The sequence below is a fragment of the Elephantulus edwardii genome, unplaced genomic scaffold, assembly GCF_000299155.1.
Source record: "Elephantulus edwardii isolate Elephantulus edwardi_28Jun2011 unplaced genomic scaffold, EleEdw1.0 scaffold00424, whole genome shotgun sequence".
Lineage (NCBI taxonomy): Eukaryota > Metazoa > Chordata > Mammalia > Macroscelidea > Macroscelididae > Elephantulus > Elephantulus edwardii.
The window spans coordinates 568,025-581,534 of NW_006400174.1; the positions used below are offsets into that span (position 1 = coordinate 568,025).

Here is a 13,510-nt window from a genome sequence, read left to right on the forward strand (position 1 = left end):
CACACACACACACACACACACACACACACACACACGAGAGAGAGAGAGAGAGACCTGTGAGACAGGCCTCGAGATCTAGGCCTAGCTCCAGCCACTGTCACCTGACCTGATCCACTGTTTCTAACACTCTCGAAAGCCTTCTCTGAGCTGTACCTGCCTGTAGGTGCCATCACATACCTGGACGTCTGCACTGACAGGGACCCCCAGCGGTACCACAAATCCTCTCTTGGGGCAGGAAGAGCCTCCCAGAGCACAGGAGAGACTGGAGGACCAGTGGATGCCCAGTGCCTGACAAGACCAATCCCAAGTCCATCCAGCATGTCTTGGTGAAGTGGTCTGGCCAGTCTATCATGACAGCGGGACACATGGCCTCATCCACATGGCCTGAGCTCCACAGGCTGCCAAGGGACACCAGCCAGCTGGTTTACGGGAATCCCGGCTCCAGACCTGCTGCAAGCAGCACCCCCCCCCCGCCCCGAGAAGCTGTGTGCCCAGTATGCAGGCAGGGAACTGCTGTCCCCTGCAGGCTGCTGAGCCCCACTCCCTCCCCACCTCCAGTGCCTGTCCTTCCCGAGACCCTGCATGAGGACAGGTGACCACAACTCATCACTCTTAAGTCAGAACCAACAGATAGCTGACCTTCTATCAGGTTTCAAGACTGCTCCCCTTTGTCCCTCAGAGCAGATGCTAGATTTGAACAGCTCAACTTTGAGTTGGCTGCACACCTTCCTACTCACTAGGGCAAACTTGAGGTGGTGGTTGTGTTGTGTACCATCAAGTCAGAACCAAACCATAGCTGACCTTCCAACAGATTTTCAGAGACCGTTAATCTGATTGCCTATCCTCCTCTTGCAGAGCAGCTGCTAGGTTTGAACTGCATGCCTTAGGGTTGACAGCACCACTCCTTACCACTAGGCCACCAGAGTTCCCAACAACAACAAATATGAGTATGGCCTGAATGTGTCCAGCTCAGACTTCTGAGGCCTCTTTACTGCAGAAGGCTGTGCCCCAAAGGGACCCCAGGAACTGGAAGAGACACAGTCACTTTGTGGGGAATAATGGAGTTAGGCTGTGATCCAGGCACTTCAGTCAAAATCTTAACACTTGCTACCCAACAACTGTCTGTTTGGACTACACTGGTACTCGAGACACTCTGCTTTTTGGTCCAGGGTCCCAGACACCTCCACACTTCCACCCCAGCTTTGTGGATCCATCCACCTTGCCTCTTCAGGCAGCTCCCACTGGGTCTGAAGCCCAGTGGGCCATATAGTAGTACTGTGAGAATGCAGTTCAGGCAAAAAGACCACAACCCTTTCCTTCAGTCAGGGCCTTCTGAGGGGAGGGAAGATGGACACTGGGGCTCCCTGGGGCTACTAATGAGCCTGGGCAGAAAGCACAAGCTGGGTCACAGATCAACCTTAGTTATCAGGTCTCCTACAGTTTCAAATCTAATTCGGAGAGCAGGTAGGACATGAAAGGGTCCAGTCAAGCCTGGATCACTGGTAGGGCTCTCCTCTGATGTCCTTTGGTCATCACGGCACACACACACACACACACACACCCGAGATCATACAGGGACACAGGATAGATTCACAGTTGCTAAAGCTCTGCTTACACAGCACCCCAAATCCAGTGGCTCCGTGACCTTCTGTGCCATCACCTAAGTGTGCACAGAGACTAGAGGATTCCAGGTATCAAGTGCTTGGTGTCCAAAGAGGCAGCACTTCCTGTGCCCAGGAGCATGGGCAGACGGCCTGACCCTGGGACCAGCCAGAGTCAGGAGAAGGAAGTGCTGTTTTTTCTTGGCATGCTGCCCCAGCTCAGGGGTCAATTCAGTATCAGTGGTGAGACTGAATTGAAACCCTCATTGTAAGTGAGCACTAAGTGCTACTGTAACAAGCTCCAGCCACTTCAAAACTCAGGCTGATTTCATGGCCAGGGTACTTCACCAAAGTCCTGTCTAGCGCCATCTCAACCCCATTGCAGTTCCTTGAATCCAAACGCACATCCAACTTAAGTTTGACATTTCACAAATACATAGCAAGTGTAGGGAGGAAATTGCCCCATTTCAATAGCTTTGCTAATATCTAGGGTGAAAGACTATAGATGCCTTGAGTTCACGCTACTGTGTTTAGTTAAAATTTTATTCCCTTTTAAAGAGAAAAATATACATCACAGGGGATGTGGTGTGAGGGGGACTAGGCATGCAGTTGAAGCCAACCTGAACCAGAGATAGTACCATGCTTCCCTGTGCCCACAGCTTCTAGCTTTGTTGGAGGTGCTGAATCTTTGCCACACACCTGGAGACCTGGCCACATACCTGGAGGGCACTGATGGGCTGGGCTCAGGGCCACCTACTTGTTTTGCAGGTAGATTCACTGGAGACCTCAGAGAGTCTGCAGCAGCAGGAACAGCATGTGGCATCCACCCCTCTCACGTTGGGTAAGTGAGGTGAAGTGGGTGGGCAGGGCAAGGATGGGGAGGCCCTCCCTGACTGCATGCTCAGGAGTGTGGGAGAGGCGCAGCCATGTGCCCTCCCTGCTCTGGGACACCTTCTGAGGAGGCCTGCTGTGCCTGGCACTTGCTTGGTGAGCCTGTCCTCACATGCTGGCCCACAGGAAGCAAGACTGTAGCTGGCCTGTTGTGCAGAATGCCCACCCTCCCAGGACCATACTCCTGAGCAAATGAACTTGGTGTATACAGTTCAGACTTGCCCTCTGACTCGGAGAGGGCCAGCATGTCACGAAGAAGAGGTGCTTGGATCATGTAGCATGTGAGCCTGGCCTTGGGGTACCCGGCCACGTATTGTTCCACCCACCATTATTGTCGGTCTGGGTTTATTTTAGATTCTGATGGGCAGGAGTGACGCCCAGAGGACTGAACACAGTAAGTACCCTGTGGGCAGTCCCAGAACAGCTGTGTCCCCTCTTACCTCCAAGCACATGCTCTCCAGGGTCAGGCTAGTCTGGACACTTGGCCCCATGCCCCACCACGACCACCCAGACTCCTTTGGGGCAGCCAGGTAGACAGCTCTACTTACTTCCCTGCTCCACCTCTCAGGCCAGCCGTTGATGCTGGTGGCAGTGGCCATTGCCAGCGTCCCTCACAACACACCACCTCTCCAACCTTCACCTTGCGCCTTGCTCAGCTTCAGTGCACTGAGTGCTCAGTCTCACGCTGCATCCGCCAAGTTATGACGCTCTGCCTGGAGTACCACAGCAGAAGAGCAAAGATCCCCGCCAGAGCGGGTACACTTGTACGGGATCTCACTGAGGCTATACCTGGCCAGAACCACTGGACTCCTCAGAGCGTCAAGCCCTCAAGCTGAAATATGGTTCCTGTGGAAGTCCTGTCTGCAAAGATGCACATGCCAGTATACTCCGGGATCTGAGAGACAAACACCCTCTTCACCCCACACTGGCCTGGGCTGCCCTCCCCAGGCCACTAGCAGACCCTACAGGAACCCTTGGCATGCGGAGATAACCGACTGTATTAAAGGCACTTTATCAAGGCAAACTCGCTGTGTGCTCAATGCCTTGGGGGAGGTGGGGACGTTGGGAACTGGCGATGGAAGTGGCCAGATTCGCTGGGGATCTAGAGGTGCTACTTCCGGACAGTGTATTCGGCAGGGAAATCTGAATTCCTCCTGGCGGACCTCGAGGTCTCCCTAGGACCAGCCTCTTCACAGCAAGAATGGCGTTAGTCTCACGCGTCCTGGGGGAGGGTTTGATCCTCTCTCCCCAGAGAGCCGGAGCGGCCACTCACAAGCGTTGCACCTTGACCCACAGCCCCTTCCCCGCCCCGGCCCGCCCCGCCTGTTGGGCAGGCGCCCAGACGCGCCATTGGCTGCGCAGCCGTGCCACCGGCCGCAAGCGCCCGCGCGCCCCGCCCCGGCCTCAGTTTCCCGCCCGGCACGGGGGCGGGGCAGGGGCGGGGCCCGGCTCGGACCACGCGGGGCGGAGCCCCCAAAGCTGACGCAGCCGCCCCGCCCCCGGGACCATAAATAACCCGCTGCTGGCCTCCACCGCTGCCCCAGCCACTGCTGCCGCCGCCCGAGAACCGAGCGCCGGGACTCGGACCCGAGGCCACCCGGGTGCACCGCCTCCTCGCCCGCCATGGCTGCGCCCCTCCAGCCGCGCGCCCTGGTGGCCGCCGCGCCCGCGTCCGAGAAAGCCAAGCTGACGCACCCGGGGAAGGCGATCCTCGCAGGTGGGCCCGGGACCCCCGCCGCCCCGGCTGTACCGGCTTCCGGGTGGGCCCGCCGCTCGAGGCTCCGCCCCACTTCCGGGTTGGGCGGGCGGGGGCGCGGCTCCCAGTGTGGCGTCGCCCTTGACCGTGAGCGGCGTGGGGGAGGCACGGCGTGGGCCCTGGGTGGGGGCGTGGCGGCGCTCTTGACTGTGGGCCCGCACGCCGAGGCAGGGCTTGGACTCAGGGTGGAGGCGCGGCTCCCGGCGTGGCGGCGCCCTTGACTGTGGCTCGGCGCAGACCCAGGCCCCAGCGGAGCAGGAGGCTCCGGGGCTCAGGACCTGGTTCCCCGCAGGCGGACTGGCGGGCGGCATTGAGATCTGTATCACGTTCCCCACCGAGTATGTGAAAACGCAGCTGCAGCTGGACGAGCGCGCGCACCCACCTCGGTACCGGGGCATCGGTGAGGAAGGGGTGGGTCATTGCAATCTTTGCAGTAGGATATAACTTGCAGATGGGGCATGAGACTGAGCTCTTTGTGCTGAAGCTGAACAAGGGCTTGGTAAAGGGACTGAAACTTCAGTGAGGAGGGGTGGTGGCTGCAGGGGTTGTGCTGTGGGGTCGCCATTTCTCACCCCCTCCCTCTCCCTTACTCCAGGGGACTGCGTGCGCCAGACAATCCGCAGCCATGGAGTCCTGGGTCTGTACCGCGGCCTCAGCTCCCTGCTTTACGGTTCCATTCCCAAGGCGGCCGTCAGGTAAGGCCGGATGAGGGCGCAGGTTGTGGGCGCAGGGCCGTTGGGAACAGTGGCTGACCGCCGCTGACCCTGCTCCCACCCTCAGGTTCGGCATGTTCGAGTTCCTTAGCAACCACATGCGTGACGCCCAAGGACGGCTGGACAGCACGCGCGGCCTGCTGTGCGGTCTAGGCGCCGGGGTGGCTGAGGCCGTTGTGGTCGTGTGCCCGATGGAGACTGTCAAGGTGGGCATGGTCGCGTCACGGGTTTGAGGGCTGCCAAGAGAGACAGTGGGGCAGGACATAGAGGAGGAGCCACGCAATGCACACAAGGAGCTTGCAGGCAACTTGCTATCGTGTACCAACTAGTCAAAACAACCCTTAGTTGACCCTCCCGCCAGTTTTCAGAGGAAGTAAATACTTCTCCCACTGAATAGTTGGTGAATTCTAAAGCGTGCCTTTGGGATTTCAGTGCAGCTTCTTACTAGGCCACCAGAACACCTTAAAAGATACTAGATTTCTTAAGAAAATGTCTTCCTAGATAGACAGAGCATGTTTGCTGCAGAAACCATAGGCAATAATAACAAGCAGAGTCCCACATTCGCCACCTGGCCTTCTCCTTGACTGGGGCTTCACTCTTGTGTGCCCCATGGTGGCCCATAGGTGCTGTCTCCTCCGAAGAACTTTGGTCTGACCTTGGGATTAGAGATTCAAGTTGCCCACCAGCTGGTAGCCAGGAACAGCCATTGGTGACCTCCGGGATTGCTCCTTTATTTCCCTCTCAGGTAAAATTCATCCATGACCAGACTTCCACAAACCCCAAGTACAAAGGATTCTTCCACGGTGTCAGGGAGATCGTCCGGGAACAAGGTGAGCACCCTGGACAGTCAGGGGCCTCTGCCTGGCTGAAGGGGGCTTCAACTGCCCCACCTTTGGCCTGGGGGCACCAGTGTGACCCTCCCTCTCTACTCCTGCCTCAGGACTAAAGGGCACGTACCAGGGCCTCACGGCCACTGTGCTGAAGCAGGGCTCTAACCAGGCCATCCGCTTCTTCGTCATGACTTCCCTGCGTAACTGGTACCTAGGTGTGTCTGCATTCTGCCCCTATGGGCCATCCTGGTGCAGGGGGCACCCTCACAGGCCCAGACCCACACCCTGCAAGCCCTGAGAGTTCTGGCCCCCTTGTCACCCGTCAACCCCTAACTGCAACCCTCCTCCTTGCCCAGGGGACAACCCCAACAAGCCCATGAACCCCTTGGTTACCGGGGTCTTCGGAGCTATAGCGGGTGCTGCCAGCGTCTTTGGGAACACTCCACTGGATGTGATCAAGACCCGGATGCAGGTGTGGGGCCAAGGAGTAACTGCAGGGCACAGGGAGGGCGGCAGAGGGAGGTTGGACGCTGAGCATGGCTTTGTCCTGCAGGGTTTGGAAGCCCACAAGTACCGCAACACCTGGGACTGCGGCCTGCAGATCCTTAGGAACGAGGGGCTCAAGGCGTAAGTACAGCAGCGCTATGTCACCACCCTGGGCTCCAAGCATTCTCTGCTCCTTCTCCTGTCCACAGGAACATTGTTCTTTTCCCATGCCGCCCTCCCTTGCTCACTGCCTGCCCCCCTGCCCAGGTTCTACAAGGGCACAGTCCCTCGCCTGGGCCGGGTCTGCCTGGACGTGGCAATCGTGTTTGTCATCTATGACGAGGTGGTGAAGCTGCTCAACAAGGTGTGGAAGACAGACTAAGTCCAGCATCTGTGCGATGAACTCTGAGCCTCTGGGCCGGGCTCCACGTCCCACGTGATTCCAGTGTGGCATGCCAAACAGCCCTCTCCCCGCCTCCCCCCAAGTCCTTTGAGCTCTGTGGCCCTGGGTCTATGTGTCCTGCAGTGCTGTGTTTCCCCTGTGGTTTGTGTGTGACACTACCATTGTGTCCAGCCAGGCTGTAGCTGGGTGTCCCTGTGGCCTGTGAGTCCATGCCTACGTGTCCCATTGTGCTTCCTTCTGAGCCATATGCTGGTGTCCTGTATTGTGTGTTGTCACCCCATGTCTCACTTCCTGGGGTGCCTATGTGGCCTAAGTCCACAGCCTCTGCAGCCATGGCCTGGTCCCAGTCCGGTGCCTTCCGCCCAAGCTGGCAGGAGCATCCCGCCTCGGCCTACCAGAGCTGCCTCCAGGCCACAGCCTGGCCTCACCGCATTCCAGGGGCTTCATGCCCCCTGCTTCTCCCGCCACAGGCCTTAACTGGCCCTCGGGCCCTTCCTTCACCCAGGATGGGGTGGCACTTGCCACTCTCAGGACCACCCTCCAAGGCAAAATAAACCGGATCCTGTCTCAGCTCCCTGCCTGGGCTTCCCTGTGTGAGCACCCCTGGAGGGCAATAGCCACGGGCTCCAGTGGCAGCAACAGGCAGGGGCTGAAGACCAGGGAGGGCAACTGCCACCAAAGCAGCAGCTCACCAAGAGCCCCAGGCTAAGGAGGACCTAAGCACCCCCTACCTCTCCCTGTAATCTGATGGGCACAAGGCTGGGTGGTGGCTTGGCATGCAGTAGTCAAAAACAGCTGTTTCTTGGGAGTCAAGCCCAGGGAATTAGCTTGGCCCTTGGCCTACCATGTGGCCACTTCCTCACCTGCCTTGTGCTTCTGTGAAAAGAACTGGAGACAAGACAGCAGAAGAGCTTGGGGCTTTAAGGTCCAGCAAATACTGTGGAGCATCCCGCTTCAGGTCCCTTGAGGCTGTGTCAACCTTTTGGCCCTTCACTCAGGCAAGGCAGCAGGGAGTGAAGCTGCTCAGCAGGTCCCTTGCATTCTCCAAACCAGCCCCCTCCCCCACCACAACCCTGAACCTCCCAAGAAAGCAGACCTCCAGCTGGAGTGTACCAGGTGCCAAGCCAAGCCCTTAGCCTGTGAAGTCCCTGGCTGTACCCCAAATCATGGCACCACTGTAGTGGTGTTTGCCACTCTTAGGACTTCTGTCCTGAGGACAGACACCTTCCTGTCCTAATAACTCTCTGGGGTAGACTGTGGGAAGACTTGACTGGCAAAGGATGAAGAATAACCTCCCTTGGAAGGCCAGCTCCCTCAAGCAACTGCTTCCTGGACTGCTCTATAGCAAGAAGGAGGATCTGGGGTTTTAAGGCATCCAGGGCATATGTGAAGGTCAGCTGGAGGAGCACAGGCCTGGGGATGCTGCTTTGCAGCTCCCTTCACAGGGAGGAGGGGCTGAAGCGGCCCATCCTGATGAGTGCTCATGGAGCTAGGTTGTGCAGCTAAGGCTGTTAGCAAAGATGAGCCCCCAACCCACCCCGGCAGTGGTCTGTTTGCCAAAGCACAAGATCATATGGGAAGGCAAGCCCTTTTCTTGCAAGCTGAAGCTAGACGGAAGAGCTCAAAGTGTCCAGGGCTCTGGGAAAGAGGTGGGACTGGTTGGGGAGAACCAGGCCTGCAGAGAGAAAGCGACTGCCTGCCTGTGTGGACGTAGGTCAAAAGACTGAGCTAACCAGGCAGGAGAAACCTGGGTGCCCCTGGACTAGGCATTCACAGGTGGACTTTCCCCATAACCCTCAATGTGGAGATGTATTGGGGAAATCCTGGGATCAGCTAGAACTATAAATTAGAAGTGTTAAGCAGAGGGGTTCATGTGTGAGCTTCAAACTGGCCAATCTCCAGGAGTGCTACAGAGGTCAAGGCTACAGGCAGCTCCACTTGCTTCATGCATGGACAGGGCTCAGCCTGCAAGGGACAGTAACCTCAAAGAGCCGGAGGTAGTTTTGCCTGAGGCAGGGCTTGACCCATTTCCAGCTCCATTTCCCCACAGTAGAGCTGAGCATGGTTGATGTCCTGCCTTCTTAGGGCTGAATCCCACAGGGCAGCTGTTATCCTGGGACCCAGAACCCTACTTTCCCCTGGCAGGGCAGACATCCCCTGGTTTTTCCCACGTTCTTTGTGAGGACATGAAGTGTAGTCAGTTTAGCACTGAGACAAAGCCAGTCTCTTTTGACAAATGAGTTCTTTTTAAACCAGGAAAATTGTTTCAGGGGGCTTGTATTCCTGAGTCCTCACAGGAAACTGCCTCAGATGAGGATGAGTGCCTTTCTATAAAAATTTTGGCAGACTTCATGGACTAAGGGACATGCAGTCTAGGGTCATAGGAGCTCCTGGCCTCAAGAACTGGGAGCAGTGAATGGGCTTAAGGACAAAGAAGAATAAAAAAACCCCTGGGACCATATGGGGAAATCTCGACGTGAAAAGAGAGACCTGGAACAACTGTTGCCAAGTGGAGGGCTGGCCTGAAAGAATCCAGAGAGCTACAGAGAACATCAGTCCACAGGGCATGTGGCCCAGGTCAACAATGTGGGTTACCTCTGATATGGACCTCTAGCCTCCCTCTTCCTGGGAAGAAGGCTACAGGTTACTGTGAATTTGTGGCCTTCCTCCCCTCTGCTCAGATTGGGCCAAACCCTAATTCCTGACCCAGCACTTTCAAAGTTTTTGTTTGTCACCCCTTCCCTGCAGGCCGCTCTCCCCACTAAACTCCTCCACTGGCCTAGCACCATATGGCCCTGGAGGAGATATCTCCGGAAGTGACCTCTAGGGGAGAAATCAACTCGAAAACTGCTCCAATAACTCTGTTGAGTGCCATGGAGTCTGCCCCTCCAGCGCGTTTTCAGGGACAGTAAATCGCACAGGTTTCAGCTGGTGGGTTGACCGCCCGCATGGCTTTGGGATTACAAATTTCTTAACTCTGCCGATTCCCTCAAATACCTCTAAGGCGACCCCACCCTGACTAGCGGAAAGGCAGTGCCCAACCCCAGACCCGCCTAGACAATGACCAGCTCCCGACAGCAGCTACAGCGCTCTCCCAATCAGCAACCCCACCCCTCGTGCCAAGCCCCCTTCTCTTTTCGCTGGGCTGCAATAGGAAAGGCGTCGGTGACCAAGGTCCCAAATGAGGTATGCCTGCCAAGTCCGGGGGGTGGGGGGGGAGGGTCGCATCTGGTCTGAAATTCCGAGGGCACGCGGTTCAAATCCGCCAGCAAAGGAGTCAAATATGTTGAGACTGGAGCAGGATAGCACAGGGCTCAGATCCCTGTTCACAGGGATCCGGGATGAGGCGGCCGGCCCTGATGACGCCATCAACACCTGCCACAGAAACTTCCGGTTGGCTGCTCCCGCCCCCGCTGGCCGCTTCCCCTGTCTGTAATGCCTCGCTCCCCAAGCCACCACTGTCCTCATTTCAGGTGGCCCAGCCACGGCCATCGCCTCCAAAGACCGGAACCACCTATTTCCCCCTGTAGATTCCATACCAGGGAGGAGAGGGGGTGCTAGAGAGGCACGCACCCCAAGGTCATCTTGTTGCTCTGTGTTGAGTTGGAACCGACCCAGAGCTGACCGTCTGGTGGGTTTTCAGAGGCAGTTAATCACTTTTGCACTTGATTTCCTAAAAAAGAAGACGAACCACCTCTGTCTTGGAAGGCGCGCTGTGAAAAGCAAGGATGATGAGACTTGATCTCTTATGTTGTTGTGTGACATCAAGTCCCTTGTGACTCACAGCAACTGTATGTACAAGAGCCCTAAACGCCATTCTATCCTGTGCCAGCCTCGCTGTCTCAAACACATTCATTTCCCACCACTCCACTCACAGAATCGATCCATCTCATCGAGGGTCTTCCTCTCCTGAGCCATCCCTCCAATCTCCCAAGTAAGATCATGCCCAGCATGTGTGAGCCCTTGTCCAGAGGACTCAGTCATGTCAGGGTATGCTGACAAGAAGGGGAATAATTATGCTCAATAGCAGGCTCCTGCATGGGAACCAGCAAGAAAAAAGTGGTGATAGTGGCTGTTAGGTGTTGAGTCAGTACGACTCCTAGCAACCCCGTGAAAAACAGACCTGAACCCTGTCCTATTTTGTGTCAACCACACAATCTTTTTTTTATGAAAATATTTTTATTCTGACATCCAAGCAGATATATGCACACCCATGTTTATTGCAGCTTTGAAAATATTTTTATTATTTTTGTGTATGTTGTTGTTATGTGCCATCGAGTCGCTTACGACTCATAGCGACCCTATGTGCCAACCCAGCCATCTCAAACGCACTTATTCCCACTGCGCCAGTCACAGAATCGATCCATCTCACCAAAGGTCTTCCTCTCCTTAGCTGCCCCTCCACTCTGCCAAACATGATGTCCCTCTCCAAGGACCAGTCCCTCCTTGCAACACGCCCAAAATATGTCAGACGAAGCTTCAGAATCCTTGACTCCAGGGAACACTCTGGCTTCACCCTCTCCAGGACAAACCTGTTTGTTCTCCTAGCAGTTCATGGTATATTTAACACTCTTCTCCAGCACCACAGCTCAAAGGCATCAATCCTCTTTCTATCAACCCTATTTACGGTCCAACTCTCTGATGCATAGCACATAATTGCGAAGACTATAGCCCAGATCAGGCGCACCTTAGTCTCCAGCCTGACATCGTTGCTCTTCAGTACTCTTGAGAGGTCCCTCACAGCCGACTTTCCCAATGCAATTTGTCTCCTGATTTCCTGGCTGCTGTTACCAAGAGTGTTGACTGTGGAGCCAAGTAAATTAAAACTGTTAACTATCTCAATCTCTTCACCATCCGTACTGATGCTGCCAATTGGCCCAGTGGTGAGAATCTTTGTTTTCTTGATGTTGGGCTTCTGTCCATATAGGAGGCTGTAGTCCTTGATCTTCTGCAGCAAGCGCTTCAGGTCCTCCTCAGTTTCAGGAAGCAGGGTTGTGTCATCTGCATAACGCAGGTTGTTGATGATTCTTCCATCAATCCTGATGCCACAATACTCTTCGTATAACCCAACGTCTCGAATGATCTGTTCTGCAAACAGATTGAAAAGGTATGGAGACAGAATACATCCCTGACGAACCCCCTTCTTGATTTTTGAACCATGTAGTGTTTCCCTGCTTTGTTCTGACAACTGCCTCTTGGTCCAAGTATAAGTTTCGTATTAGCACAATCAAATGTTCTGGGATTCCCATTCTTTTCAGAGTCAGCCACAGCTTGTTGTGATCCACACAGTCAAAAGCCTTTGCATAGTCAATGAAGCACAGATAGACATTCTTCTGGTATTCTTTGCTTTCCATCTTACGTTAGCTATAATATCCCTAGTACCGCGACCTCTTCTAAATCCAGCCTGCACATCTGGCAGTTCTCTGTTGGCATATTGTTCCAAATGTTTTTGTATAATTTTCAGCAGAATCTTGCTTGCATGTGATATCAATGATATTGTTCGATAATTTCCACAATCTATTGGGTCACCTTTCTTTGGAATGGGAACAAATATCGATCTTTTCCAGTCAGTTGGCCAGCTGGCTGTCCTCCAGATCTCCTGGCACAACTTAGTGAGCACATCCATGGCAGCGTCTGCTTGTTGAAATAAATCAATTGGTATGCTGTTCCTTCAGAGCAACTTGAACTTCCTCCTTCATCACCAGAGGCTCTTGATCATATGTTATTTCATTAAATTCCTCTGTGTCAGCCAATTCCTTCTGATACAGTGACTCTGTGTGCTCCTTACATCTTCTTCTGATACTTCCTGGATCATTTAACATTCTACCCAAAGTATCCTTAAGTGTTGCCACCTGTGGCTTGAATTTATTTTTCAACTCCTTCAGCTTAAGAAATGCTGAGTGAGTCCAGCCCTTTTGATTTTCTGACTACAGCTCTCTGCATATTTCATTATAGTATCTTGTTTTGTCATCCTGATCCACCTTTTGAAATTTTCTGTTCAGATCTTTGATTTCTTGATTTCTTGCTTTGGCTTCTCAGAACTGTAATGCAATACTCAGAGTTTCATCTGACATCAATCTTGGTCTTTTCTTTTTCTTCAGCTTTTGTAATCTTTTGCATTCTTCATGGACGATTTTCTTGGTGTCCTCCCAGAGCTCATTTGGTCTACGCTCATTGGTGCTCAAGGCCTCAAACCTGTTCCTGAGATGGTTTTGAAATTCGAGTGGGACTAACTTAAGGTCAAATCTTGGTTCCCCTGGACTTGATTTAACTTTCCTCAACTTCAGCTTGAACTTGCATATGAGTATTTGGTGGTCTGTCCCACAGTCAGTACCTGGCCTGGTTTTCACTGCTTTTTCAGTGAGTCTTTCTACAAATGTAATCTATTTTATTCCTATGCATACCATCAGGTAAGATCCATGTTTATGTTTATGTTACGTTTATGTTTCTTATTAAAGGTATTTGCCGTGAATAAATCATTGAATGTATATTGTCAAGAGGGGTGTCATGGCCTGGCTAACCTGCAAAGCAGGAACAGCAACACCTTGTAAAAACAGCAGGACCGCCTATCTTGGCTTGACCATCTGTTCTGCAGAAAACAACTCCAGGAAGCAGTATGCTAATGACCAAAGGCCTCAGAATTCTAGGAATGTGATACCTTTTTGTTTTCCAATAGATACCCAGGAAGATGTCTTTGTTTCGTGTTGAGGTCTGGGAATGTTTGATCTACCAGTCAACATCTCAGACAGATAAGAGATAATGCAATTACCCCTGCAGGCATGTTCCTAAGACGTGTGTGTGTGTGTGTGTGTGTGTGTGTGTGTGTGTGT

The 13,510-nt window shown here is 53.9% G+C and overlaps 2 protein-coding genes across 2 annotated transcripts in view; both read left to right on the forward strand.

Moving 5' to 3' along the window:
- Nucleotides 1–3,975, forward strand: part of CLTCL1 (clathrin, heavy chain-like 1) — a 279,619-nt gene extending 275,644 nt beyond the window's left edge. The window contains exons 31-32 of the mRNA XM_006902527.1: nt 2,370–2,442; nt 3,827–3,975. Of these exons, the coding sequence (XP_006902589.1) occupies nt 2,370–2,442; nt 3,827–3,975 (222 nt within the window). The remainder of the gene's footprint in view (nt 1–2,369; nt 2,443–3,826) is intronic.
- Nucleotides 3,976–4,038: 63 nt separating this feature from the next.
- On the forward strand, nt 4,039–6,665 carry SLC25A1 (solute carrier family 25 (mitochondrial carrier; citrate transporter), member 1). Its single transcript, XM_006902520.1, has 9 exons — nt 4,039–4,209; nt 4,541–4,648; nt 4,844–4,943; nt 5,029–5,167; nt 5,707–5,791; nt 5,902–6,006; nt 6,148–6,263; nt 6,345–6,418; nt 6,545–6,665. Exons 1-9 carry the CDS (start codon nt 4,116–4,118, stop codon nt 6,657–6,659), a joined length of 936 nt encoding a protein of 311 aa, XP_006902582.1. The 5' UTR covers nt 4,039–4,115; the 3' UTR covers nt 6,660–6,665.
- The last annotated feature ends 6,845 nt before the right edge of the window (nt 6,666–13,510 follow it).

Excerpts from the sequence above, each read along its gene's own strand:
- SLC25A1 (XM_006902520.1), top strand. The coding sequence starts at position 4,116 with ATGGCTGCGCCCCTCCAGCCGCGCGCCCTGGTGGCCGCCGCGCCCGCG. Across the intron at positions 5,168-5,706 it reads GCCCGATGGAGACTGTCAAG|GTAAAATTCATCCATGACCA; the intron begins GTGGGCATGGTC and ends TTTCCCTCTCAG. Across the intron at positions 6,264-6,344 it reads TGATCAAGACCCGGATGCAG|GGTTTGGAAGCCCACAAGTA; the intron begins GTGTGGGGCCAA and ends TTTGTCCTGCAG.